Raw genomic sequence first — 13,405 nt, 5'->3', positions numbered from 1 at the left:
AACATCTCTTCACAGATGCTGCCTGACCTGCTGAGTGTTTTCCAGCAGTTGCTGTTTTCATTTCAGACTTCCAGACCGACGGCATTTTGTCTTTGGGCTTAAGTCTTTCTCACTTTAATACAACAACTCACTCCAGAAGAAGCATACGTATTCTCAGCATCTCTTAAGGGATTCACATGCTGTTATCTTCACTATTTTATTACAAGAGCAGACCATTCCATTCACAAACATCACTTTCTTGGAAAGCCATATAACGCCAAATTTGTTCCCCTTTCCCATTCCGCTTTTTTCCCTCTTCTTTCCTGCTCAGCCTCACCTCTAAAGTACTTTGAGGGATCTTTTGGTTTGTGAGGAGCACTGCAGAAATGCCATCTGCGATATTAATGGACACTGAATGAAAACCTATTCATCCCTGCTTCGCCAGCCACCTGCTCATTCCAAGCTGTGGGTGATAATTATTTACCCCAGAAACAAAACTGGTCATTACTCAATGAGCACATCAGGAACACTGTAAATATTCCCAACTCTCTGGACAGGACATATTAAAAACAATCCCGCAGGCTTATATTATGAAGGATTTTGTTTGAAGCAATGATCAGAAAGAGAAAGTGTATCAGTTTCAAATATTGCGTCAGCTTGGCTCAATGTTAGCACTCTCACTTGGACCAGGAAGGTTGTAGGGTCAAGCTCCACTGCAGAATTTGAACACAATCTTACTGTTTTTGTCTTGCCTGGTCTCCCACATTCTACCCTCCGTAAACTTGAGGTCATCCAAAATTCTGCTGCCCGTGTTTTAACTCGCACCAAGTCCCCTTCACCAACACCCTGTGCTCGCTGACCTACATTGGCTCCCAGTCAAGCAACATTTTGATTTTAAAATTCTCATAGTTGTTTTCAAATCCCTCCATGGCCTCACCCCCTCCCTATCTGTAATCTCCTCCAGCCCCACAACCCTCCAAGACATCTGCATTCCTCTAATTCTGGCCTCTTGTGCATCCCTGGTTTTAATCACTGCATAATTGGTGGCCACACCTTCAGTTGCCTCAGCCCCAAACTCTGGAATACCCTCCCTAAACCTCTCCACCGCTCCGCCTCACTTTCCTCCTTTAAGACAGGTCTTAAAACTTACCGCTTTGACCAAGCTTTTGGTCATCTCACATAATGTGTCCTTTTGTGGCTCGGTGTCATTTTTTAGCACCTTGGATTGCTTTATTACTTTAAAGGTGCTTTATAAATATAAGTTGTTGTTGTTACTTAACAAATGTAACTACACGTCAAGCATACTTAATTGACTGTAAAACCTTTTGGGACACCCAGAGATCGTGAAAGGTGAAGAAAATATATTGGCATTGAAGCCTTGTTTGACTGCCTTATGCAGTTCGCAAGGAATTTCCCTGAGATTTTCCTGAATTGGTGCAGGTTTTCTCCCCCATCGGTAAACAATGAAGTTTGGACTGCTTGATTAGCCAGCTAGCCTTTTAACATCCATCTTTTTTGTATTTTTATAAAACGCAATATTTCAAAAAGGTAATTTGATAGATATACTACACGCCCAAGGGCAGGTCCTCTGCTCTTTTTCTCCACCCAGGAGTGACGAGCATGACAGGGGAAGAGGGTATATCAGGTGGTTTCCATACAGTACGTACACACTGGTAAATCTTTTAAAAGATACCCACTTTCTGTTTGTCATATCTTGTCCCGACAGCGAGGCTCCCTTAATTGGAGAGTTTTTCTTTCCACAAATGTTTCCAAAGCTGTCATAACCAAAGATTAGTCTTTCTGCAGATCCGACTGTCACAGCATAGCCAGCTATAAACACCTGGGTGGAGAGATCACACAACCAGTCCACTGTCAGTAAAGAGGAAGAACAGTACTTGTGTGATAGATAGTTGGTGCTCCAAATAATATTTTTAATTAAATGTAACAAAATCATCCCATACTATTTATTTTATCCCTTCCTTTACAGTTAGAGTTCTGCAATAGAAAAACCTCCAGCCCAAAACAGGGTTGGGGTCCAGGGAAGTGGTGTTAACCTTTCTGACAAAGACAACAAGGTTTTTTATTGGTTCCAGATACAACAACAATCAGATTTGTGGCTCAGCATGACATGAAATATTTATCTGCACAACAATCAGAACTGCAACATTAGTTTGTACTTTCCAAAGAAAATACTGTCAAATGACAAGGGCGGCACAGTGGTTAGCACCGCAGCCTCACAGCTCCAGCGCCCCGGGTTCAATTCTAGGTACTGCCTGTGTGGAGTTTGCAAGTTCTCATTGTGTCTGCGTGGGTTTCCTCCGGGTGCTCCGGTTTCCTCCCACATGCCAAAGACTTGCAGGTTGATAGGTAAATTGGCCATTAGCAATTGCCCCTAGTATAGGTAGGTGGAGGGAAATATAGGGACAGGTGGGGATGTGGTAGGAATATGGAATTAGTGTAGGATTAGTATAAATGGGTGGTTGATGGTCGGCACAGACTCGGTGGGCCGAAGGGCCTGTTTCAGTGCTGTATCTCTAAACTAATCTAAACTAAACTAAACAGACTCTGGATCTGGGCAGCATTCAGGCTTGAGCTGATAAGTGGCAAGTAACATCTACACTGCACAAGTGCCAGGCAATGACCATCTCCAACAAGAAAGTGTCTAACCATCTCCCCTTGACATTCAACGCCATTACTATTGTTGAATTCCCCACCATCAACATTCGGGGGTTACCATTGACCATAAACTGAACTGAACCAGCCACATAAATACTGTGACTACAAGAGCAGGTCAGAGGCTGGGAATTCTGCAGTGAGTAACTCAACTCCTGACTCCTCAAAACCTGTCCTCCATCTACAAGGCACAAGTCAGGAATGTCATGGGTGCAGCTCCAACAAGATTCCAGAAGCTCAACACAATTCAGGGCAAAGCAGTCTGCTGATTGGCACACCGCCCATTTTGGTGGTGTTAGCTGAGGGAGAAATGTTGTCGGGGACATTGTGAGAACTCTGTGTTCTTGAAATGCCAGAAGGTGTGGATAAGATGTCAGCTTCTACTGCTCTGCGGTGCACCAAGAATTGGCAACCTGCAATTGAGTCATTTGCAGGAGTTTTAATTGCTCCTGCTTTAAACATCAAAATGCTCGAGCTAGATTTAAATTCGAGACTCAATACTTGTAAATAAATCATGTCTACTGGCAAGGCTGCAGATCAGATCAGCGCACATACCCACCAAACTGCTCGGAACCAGAGCAAACATGACCCAACAATGACTGTTTAACAAGTGTTTTAAAAAAATGCCAGAATCACAGTTATCAACTAAATGTAGACAAAACAGCCCATAAATTCTAGTGGCGCGCTTCTGGTGGGGGCGGAGAGAGGCATTTGCTTGCAATGCCTTAGGTATGGGTGTGTGCCTGTGTGCACGGTGGAAATTTACTGTGCTGCTTTGACACACGCCCAGAGAAGAGGGAGTCAAATTACAAAACTGAAAACTGTTTCCACTTTCACTGGAGTTCTGTAATCAAATGCTTTTAGGAAATCAGACTTTTAAATGCACCCCTTCCCTACCACAACCAACACGCTTTGCAATGCTGAATTCCACAATGCTCAGCCTTCCCTTGCATCCAGTATGGCAAATCAAGATAAATACGTGATTTAATTAACTTCCCTTGTTTTTATGTGATCATAATATGCCCTCCCATTTGTGAGCAGGTGGATTATGCATCTATCCCTATTACCACCTTAATTTCCCTCAGGCGGAGAAAATAGCGGGGTGCCACCAGGTACCACCCCATATTTCGCCCCCACCACATTGCTTTTGTGGTCCCAGGGCCAAATTCCAATAACTGAATGGGGAACGGATAGAAATGCAGATGAAATATATGGTGATGTATATTGGGATAGTAAAAACGAGTGAATGAATCGAAAAATGAAAATATGAAGCCAGCGTAGCGTTGTAATGCCGTTGGTGTTTTGAAGGGTGTTAAAGAAGGAATAACGGTTCCAAAAATTGCAGCATTAGGTTATGAGGAATGGTGGTGTCAAAAGTTTCAGGCCCACTATGGATGAACTGTTCCGTTGGCCGTTAGTGTTGCTAATGATCTGCGCACTCGCTTGAGGGCGAAGAATGCACACAACAACATTGCAATTTATTTATTTTCCACTCACTCGTTTGGGTTGAAGCTGCATTTTTCTATAAATCCAGACCCCTTCCAAAAATAGAAGATTTCCTGGACAGACCATTGGTATGTGAAACCAATTAGTTTAAGGATCACTGTGAATTCAACCATAAATCTTCAAATAGTAACGTCAATCCATGCCCTCACATTGTAGATAATTATGCTTGTTTCTTATTCCCGATATGAAGGCAGTTGACCTTATATAGTCAGAGCATGGAGTAGATAATTCAAGCCCACAGTGATATGATGTGTGTAGGGTATGCAGTGGTTTCTTTAGTCATACAATTTTGAGATTTTATTTTGGCAATTACTTCAAGAAGCGTCACTGAAAGAGGGAAAACGTAGATTGAATCAACCCAAATTTCAATATTTGTAACATACCTCACAATAACTATCATATAAATTAGCCCAGCATGTTGAAAGCAATTAGTTAACTTACAAGTCCTTTCCATTGTCTGTAAATGTGGGAAACAATTGCCTTCAGGAACTAAAGAGCTATAAAAATACTGGCTGCACTAAGGGCTCAAATGGGCAAGTTATTGACTTGAAGGCTGCAACATCCAAAGCTGAACACAACAATTTGCCTTTCAGATACAGGCTCCATTTTTAGTATATCTTTGGGCTAACTTGACTTTCTCACGGGTTAACACTTCAGTTAATTAAGTATGGTGTTATACTCCAAAGGTATAATAACCAAGTAATGTTAGCCCATTAAATGTTGCAACTTGGTCGTAAATAATTGCTTGTGAAGCATTTAAGACATAAATTGTTTGGTAGTACAGAACTTGAGTATTGCTGAAAACAGAGACATTTTGTTGAAGCTTTTCATCTTGCACTCATCTGGACAATTCGCAAGAATACCAATGTAAGGGAAAGCAACAAATTTATACTGTGTGAGAAGAGAGTGCTGACTGGTTGGCAAGTGGACTCTGATTGATAGAGGCCTTGCCATGGAGAATGCGCCAGTTTATGGTGACTGACAGTTAACTGCCAAGCTTGTTTGAAATTTAAACCAGACAGCTTGACTCTGAAAGGACAATGCCTTGACCAGAGTCAAGCTGCCTGGTTTAAATTTCAAACAAAGCTTGGCAGTTAACTGTCAGTCACCATAAACTGGTGCATTCTTCATGGCAAGGCGTCTACCAATCAGAGTCCACTCGCCAAAAAATCAGCACTTTCTTCTCATAGAGTAACAATTTGTTGCTTTCCCTTACATTGGTATGCTTGCAAATTTTCCTGATAAATGCAAGACGAAAAGCTTCGACAAAATATTTCTGTTTTCAACAATACTCATTTACGATATCTTGAGGATGTATCAGACACTATATAAATACAAGTTTTTTTCTATTCTTCACCAGAATATTTGTGGAAACCAGTCATTTATGATGGCATCAATGGGTTTGTGGGACCAGTGGGGAGCATGTGCAAGCTGTTGTCTGAACAGATGACTTGTCAAATAATCTGGTTTCAAAGCTTGTTTTTTTTTAAGATAGACCCTAACTGAAAGTGAAACTAAAACTGAAACAGAAAGAAACTAAAACTTCAGGTTCTGGGGAAAGAGAAACTGGTTAGAACCAGATAAAAGGAACACAGAGCCATCCAAGATCAGATCATGCAGGAGTTGCGTGCCAGCAAGCTGAAGAAAGTGAAGACTGGATCCAGGAACTGTTCTGTTACTTAAAGCAGCCGATTAACCAGACCCGGCCATACAGTGCATAGGGTTGTCAGTGAAGGGCTTGGCAATACTAGAGGATCTACGCCATCAAGGCTGCCGTGAGCAGAGCTGAGGAGGGTCTGGAGAAGTGCGCTGTTTTGAGTGAAGACTGTACCCATGAATTTTGAGTTGAAGGGGAACTGCTGTCGGATCAGAATCGGTGGCTACATCTTGGAAGAAAGGAGCTGGAGATCTACCTGAGAAAGCTCAGAACATTGAAGAACTTTGGTGCTATATAGGCTGAGTGGACTGTCCAGTAAATCCTTGAGATCTGTGTTTGTTGTATCTGGGAGTTAATGTGTAATTTGTAATATATACACACACTGTGATTTGTCTGTTAATTCATGTTTAATTTATGTTGATTTGGTTTCATTGTTAGAGTAAAAGTTATAAAAGTGAAATCTTGTCCATTTCTCTTTTTTATTGGGGTTGTTCAGTAAATTTGGTTCTTTTGGTTTATTCATCTCTGCAGGGATCATTACACATTGCAGTCAAAATGCTGGACTACGGTGTTGGTTAATGATATAATAAAGTAAACTTACTGGCGTTAAATGCAGGTATGGCCTTGAAATTGTTAGCATTTATCCACAACAAAGTCTCTCAAGTTTAAGGCAGTAGTTTATGTTTTGGGTTTTGATTGTCACAGTGGATGGTGCATGCAACCCATTTAATCGACGCTTCATCCAAAATGAATAACTAGCAACCATGATGATTAACAGTCATGACTGACTGCGTACCCGAAACAGAGTTTAGTTTTGTCAGAAATCATTAGACTATTTCCACCTCCCAAGAATTTATGGCAATAAATGTCAGTACTCTTAAGCCCAAAAATGTAAACACATTTAACAAGATTTATTATTTTTCCTTCTATTTGTTTTCTTCATTTGAAATTAAAAAGTTTACTGGTACTAGACTGGAAATGGTTTATGTGTTTCAAAACAAAGAACCACAAAAACTTTATATGTCCTGGATTATGAGACAAAACAGACCAGTGCAAGTATACAAAATCAATTCCCTGACAAGAATATTCATCAGGGGCACCAGATAATTCTTTACCTTTAACTCATCAGGAACTGGGTGCTACCACTGTGCTATTTGACATTCGCTCACAAGATTGGGGACAGTAAATATGCTCTTTTTAAATAGTTAAAGCCCTATTCCTCTGTTGCCCGATTTTCATAATATTTCATTCAGAACATTGACAAAATCCACTGAGAAAAACTTTGCTAAATTGAACAACCTACTCCATTGAGCTTATGACAAAGGCAGGATTCACTGCAATGTAAGCAGTCAAAATGCAAGATGCAGTCCCTCCATTCGGGTGAAAGGTTGGTGTGAAGTGCCTGCAGGTTTGGAATTTACCGGAACTAAGGGAGTAACTGTTTACAGCTGAAATGTACAACGTATTGTAAAGTCTTTACAACACAGCAACTGGCCATTTGGCCCAGCACGCCTTTGCTGGTGTTTATGCCCCACACGAGCCTGAACCCGCCCGTCTTCATCTAACCCCATCAACATATCCTTCTGTTCCTTTCTCCCTTATGTGCTTATCGAGCTTCCCCTTGAATGCACCTATGCAAATTGTCCCATCTACTCAGTGACAGCGTGTTCCACTTTCTAACCACTCTCTAGGTAAAGAGGTTTCTCCTGAATTCCCAACTGGCTTTATTAATTGTCTTGTATTTATAGCCCCTAGATTTAGTCTTGCCTGCAAGTGGAAACATCATCTGCATGTCTACCCTACCTATCAAACCCTTTCATAATCTTGAAGACCTCTATCAGGTCAATCCTCAGCTTTCTCTTTTCTTGAGAAAAGAGCCACAGCCTCTTTCCTGATAGGTATAAGCTCTCAGTTCTGGGATCATTCTAGTAAATTGTTTTTGCGCCTTCTCCAGTGCCTCTATATCCTTTTTAGAATATGGAGACCAGAAATGTGCACAGTACTCTAAGCGTGGTCTAACCAAAGTTCTGCACAAGTTTAACATAACTTCCCTGCTTTTCAATTCTATCCCTCTAGAAATTAAACCCAGAGCTGTGTTTGCTTTTCTTATGGCTTTATTAACCAGAGTCCCATTTGATTTTGATCAATATGCATAAGTTCCACAAAATAAACAGTGTGACGTGTCAGTTTCATAACAATTAAATCATTTTCACTTCATCCGACATACAAAAGTATTGTTCCAATGCTGATTACAAATCTACACAGAAATCAGAAAGACTTGCCCACTCATTATCTGTTCTGTTTGTGGATAAGCAGCATATGCCACACATAGGTCCAAGTTACTGCCTAATACACATTATGTATCAGTAACCATGCACCGTCGCTGTCACTATTAACAACATAGCATATTTCTATATTGTTCACATACTTTACAGGGTGATGGGATGCTGAGTGTGAAAGATCCCACAGCACTATTTTGAAGAAAAGCAGAGGAGTTACCCAGATACCCCGACCACCATTTATTCCTCAACCAACTCCACTAAAAATGAATTATCTGGTCATTATCACAATGCTATTTGTGGAATCTTGCTGTGTGCAAATCAAATTTGCACTTTCTGCATTACAACAATGACTACACTTCTAGAAGTACTTCACTGACTATAAAGCATTTTAGAATGTCTGAAGATTGTGAAAGGTGCTATACAAATGCAAGTCTTTCTTTGAGTTGGAGCAAGGGAAGAGAGAGGTTAGGAGAGGGAAAAAGTACAATCGAACAGAATGGTTGCTCGCATGCTGTTGAAGGCACCAATAACACTAACTTAAGGCTAATTATCTCACTTTTTTGGAAAATCATTTGCAATGGAATAAGATGTCAGTCCATTCAGTAAAGAAGAATATTCTGAAAGAGCAAAATACATATCAACTTCCAGAGCAGAAGGTTCACACAAAGTGCTTAGGAATTTTTGTCAATACCTTGGCAAAATATTCAGATAAATGTGGTGGTCACACATGAACAAGCAGAAAATTTATGCCAATTTGTTTCTTTCCAATTTACACCCCCTCCCCCCTGACCCCACCCATCCTGGACCAGAAAAAGCCATCCCACTCGCAAGTCTCACCCCTATTCTTTGGCCTGTTTCATTCCTGTACATTAATTGGGAGAGACAACAAAAGACAGAGCCATGAACCCATTTGAGACCTCTGTTAAAAATCCCTTTCCAATTCCTCATGGTTGTTAGGCAAGGTCCTGGAGGCTCCAAATCCATTAAGGGGGGGGGGGGGAATGTGGTCAGAGGAAGGAGGGGGGACTGATTCCAATGGGTAAAGCCAACCTATGGCACCTCACCCAAGTAGCCGGTAATCATGTATGAGCCAAGATGATGCGTCAGCTGGCTATTCAATTACTAAATGCTAAGCCCATTCTGTCCTCGCTGCACATCCTTTCATGCCCATTTTCCAGCAGAGATAACAGATTAGTCATCCTTGATGTTTTACGTCTTAGCTCAGATATGGAGAATTCAACTCAAGAGCTTTAACTAAGGTGAGCACCAACTTTAAGATAATTGGCAAAAGAACTAGAGGTGGGGAGATGAGGAGAATTTTTACCCAGCCAAGTTGTTGCGATCTGGAATGCACTACCAGAAAGGGTGATGGAAACAGATTCAATAGTAACTTCCAAAAGGGAATTGGATATATACTCGAAAAGGAAAGATTTACAGAATAGGGAAAGAACAGGGATATGAAACTCAAAGGGCTGGCACAGGTACAATGGGCTGAATGGCCTCCTTCTGTGCTGCATGATGCTATGAAGATAGCAAAGCAGAGGAGAAATGTTTGTGTATTGCAGTTCAAGCTGCAGCCGAGTCCGAGCAAAGGGCGCAACAATGAGACAAAAGGTGAGTCAGTCACCATTAACATTCAGGCATCTTCGTTCTTCAAATACTCCACATACCACCAGTCAGGTGACTAGCTGGGAAAATTCCAGAGTTACTTGTCTTTTGGTTTGGTTCTTACAACCTTCTCTTTTTACGACCATTTCAAGAGAACTACCTCACAAGCTAATTAAAGTTATTTTTACATATAAAATACAAATAGGCACTCACCATTTGACAGGCAGAGAGAAAAGAGGTTGATTCCTGTTCCGAAGTAAATATTTTATACAGGTGGAGAAGGGCGCCACTATAACCTGCACTCTCAATGCCTGCTTTACACCCTTACATGGGTTTTTTCAGTGCAGTCAGTACAAAAAGATTTTCAAGTGTTATTTACACAGGTACAAGAATAAATAAGCTACAAAGTCCCTTCTGTAATAAGTACGTAATTTATGCTCAAAACACAAGCTGTTTAGGATTTTTTGCCACAACCTAAGTTTTGACAGAATGTTTAGTGCATGAACAATCCTCAACGAAGATCAACGGGAATGCAGGCCAGGTATAACGCCTTAACTAAACTAAAGTGAAGGACAGGGGATAGCGGGGTGTGGGGCCACAGAAGCTCTGACAGTAGATGGGATGATTTCTTTGCGGGCAGGCAAAACATTCATGCCCTTCCTGCTGCCATGGAAACAGTTAAAAGAATTTACCTGGAGTGCTTTCAGGGTGGCCTCCTGCAGACCCTGTAAGGATCACTGGTTGCATTCCATTGGGTAGGGCTTGTAAATGCACAGACAATGCTTTGGAACAGTAAAACTGTATCTGGGTCCTAGGTACACCATAGCGCCTCAAACTGCTTGGATTAATGAGGCTCTTGCCTATTTTATTTATTTTATTATTTTTTTTATTTTATTTATTTTATTTATTTTGGGAGAAAGCACTGGACAAAAAAATTATATAGCGTCTTTAATGCAGTAAAATGCCCCAAGGCGCTTCACAGGAGCGTTAACAAAATTTGACTCTGAGCCAGATAACAAGATATTAGGACAGATAACCAAAAGCCTCGTCAAAGAGGTTTAAGGAGCGTTTTAAAGGAGAAAAGAGAGATAGAGAGGTGCAAAGGTTTAGGGAGGGAATTCCAGGGCTTAGGACCTTGGCAGCTGAAGACACGGCCACTAATGGTGAAGCAATTAAGATCAGGGATGCGCAAGGCCAGAACTGGAACGATGCAGAGATCTCGGAGGGTGTAGGCTTGAGGAGGTTACAGGGATAGGGAGGGGCAAGGTCATGCAGCGATTTGAAAACAAGAATGAGCATTTTAAAATCAAGGCATTGCTTAACCAGGAGCCAATGTAGGTCAGCGAGCACAGCGGTGATTGGCGAATGGGACTTGATGTGAGTTCAGAAATGGGCAGCAGACAAGGCCAAAATCTTCTCCAACGTAACTAAGTTCACAAGTTTTAGAACAGACAGATCGATGTAGACATTTGCAATCAGGCAACTACAGATAAGCAATAGCTGTGACCTTGTATCTGCCTTGAACTTGTCTCCATCCCAAGAACAAAATAAAAAAAATTGCTGCCAGACTTGAATTGCTGTGAACGTAAAGCAGTACTGGTGTAAATCATTCTGACTAAAGTACCGTCAGGATCAATGTTCAGTCCAAGTATTGCACGAGTTGATTAAATATCTTACAATTGCATCAACTTTAGTAGGGCAAGGAAGATAAAATCTAAAAAGTGTGTTGGTAGTTTTTTAATATTCTCACCAATTGTTTTAACTCTTGATAATCAATGTGTTCACTGCATGCAAGAGAACAATACCACATTTAGTTCTCAAGTATTGTATTCATTATGAAAGATCAAATCACACTCTAATGTACATCAGTCCTACTTATTTACTCTGATTAGTAATATGGTGAAACCAATTTCACCAGTGATGATAATATAATAAAAGTAAAATACTGCAGATGCTGGAAATCTGAAATAAAAACAAGAAATGCTGGAAATACTCAGCAGATCTGGCAGCATCTGTGGAGAGAGAAGCAGAGTTAACATTTCAAGTCAGTGACCCTTCCATTAGAACACTGACCTGAAATGTTAACTCTGCTTCTCACTCCACAGATGCTGCCAGACTTGCTGAGTATTTCCAGCATTTCTTGTTTTTATTTCACCAGTGATGAACCTGACAAGGTGCTGGGCCAATGTGAAACTATAACCAAACCAAGGCCCAAATGTCTTTGACACTGGCCTTGGAGGACAGACCACTACAGCATCACAACAGATCATTTATTGAAAGGTCATCGACCCGAAACGTTAACTCTGTTTCTCTCTCCACAGACACGGCTTGATCTGTTGAGTATTTCCAACATTGTATATTTTTAGATCAAATTTTCCAGCATCATTGAATGAAAGACTTGCAATTAGTCACCGCTTTATCACATATCTCTGAAATGTAATGTTTATTTGTAAAACTCAGCCTCCTCACTCCAACACTGCGACTTTCACCGCATCCCAATACTGTGCCAAGAGGAAAGCTAGGATGCCACAGAACATCACTGACATCAAATAGCAACTGAATGTCAAGAATAATCTTGCATTGCTCTTTCCAAAAATCAAAATACTTTTAAAATCCAAAATGCCTCTACGGTAATCGTATGCAAGTTCCCAATGGGCAGTCAAGGACCACAATGGAAGGCAAAGTCCAACGAATCGGAGAATAGTTCAGACTTGAAAAACATTTAACACAATCTTGATTCACCTCTAGAACATTCCTGGAACTGTTAGATACTAAGAAAATATTACAGATTATATAGTATATGTAATAATCTCAGTGAAAACATAGCTATCTATAGAATGCACGGAGATAACCATCTCAGTTCATATACTAGAATTGCATAACTACTTTAAAAAAATGACCCCACAATACCCAGTTATTTCATTATTTATTCACTCACCCCGGTGTTTTAAGGATCTCCATCAAGAAACAGGCACTTAAAATTACTCCTGCTTACAAAGTGCTATATTTCATAATTATTGTGCTTCCACAGTGGCACAGTGGTTAGCACCACAGCCTCACAGCTCCAGCGACCTGGGTTCAATTCTGAGTACTGCCTGTGTGGAGTTTGCAAGTTCTCCCTGTGTCTGCGTGGGTTTCCTCCGGGTGCTCCGGTTTCCTCCCACATGCCAAAGACTTGCAGGTTGATAGGTAAATTGGCCATTATAAATTGCCCCTAGTATAGGTAGGTGGTAGGGAAATATAGGGACAGGTGGGGATGTGGTAGGAATATGGAATTAGTGTAGGATTAGTATAAATGGGTGGTTGATGGTCGGCACAGACTCGGTGGGCCGAAGGGCCTGTTTCAGTGTTGTATCTCTAAACTAAACTAAACTAATTACATTCTTTTATCTAACTGCTAGAAAACAATGTCCTGAGGGTTTTATGAATGCTATGTATAAAATGATCACATTTCAATAAAGAGCAGCTGTTGCTTTATTGAGATGTTTTCAGACAGAGCCAAGTTCCTGAAATTTCCAGGATGAACCTCCAAAGCCCCTCTGGACTCCATTACATCAATTAGCAGGGCACCTTTATACCATAACTGTCATCAACTCCTGCAGTGCTAACTTTGAAATGATGGGTTCTTTCCTGATTTCACTTGTCAGCACCAACATTTGTTACAGTTGCAGATAGTTGCCTTGTATAATGTATTGGTTAG

General features: G+C 40.9%; 1 protein-coding gene across 3 annotated transcripts in view; it reads right to left on the bottom strand.

Moving 5' to 3' along the window:
- LOC137372709 (choline transporter-like protein 3) overlaps positions 1-13,405 on the bottom strand; it is an 82,284-nt gene that overhangs the window by 57,978 nt on the left and 10,901 nt on the right. For all 3 annotated transcript variants that reach the window (XM_068036830.1, XM_068036832.1, XM_068036831.1), the window contains exon 3: positions 1,677-1,819. In XM_068036830.1, coding sequence (XP_067892931.1) covers positions 1,677-1,819 — 143 coding nt within the window. The remainder of the gene's footprint in view (positions 1-1,676; positions 1,820-13,405) is intronic.

Source organism: Heterodontus francisci, chromosome 8 (genome assembly GCF_036365525.1).
Source record: "Heterodontus francisci isolate sHetFra1 chromosome 8, sHetFra1.hap1, whole genome shotgun sequence".
Taxonomy (NCBI): domain Eukaryota; kingdom Metazoa; phylum Chordata; class Chondrichthyes; order Heterodontiformes; family Heterodontidae; genus Heterodontus; species Heterodontus francisci.
The sequence above is the reverse complement of the archived record's forward strand: the minus strand, read 5'-3'. Positions and strand labels throughout refer to the sequence as shown.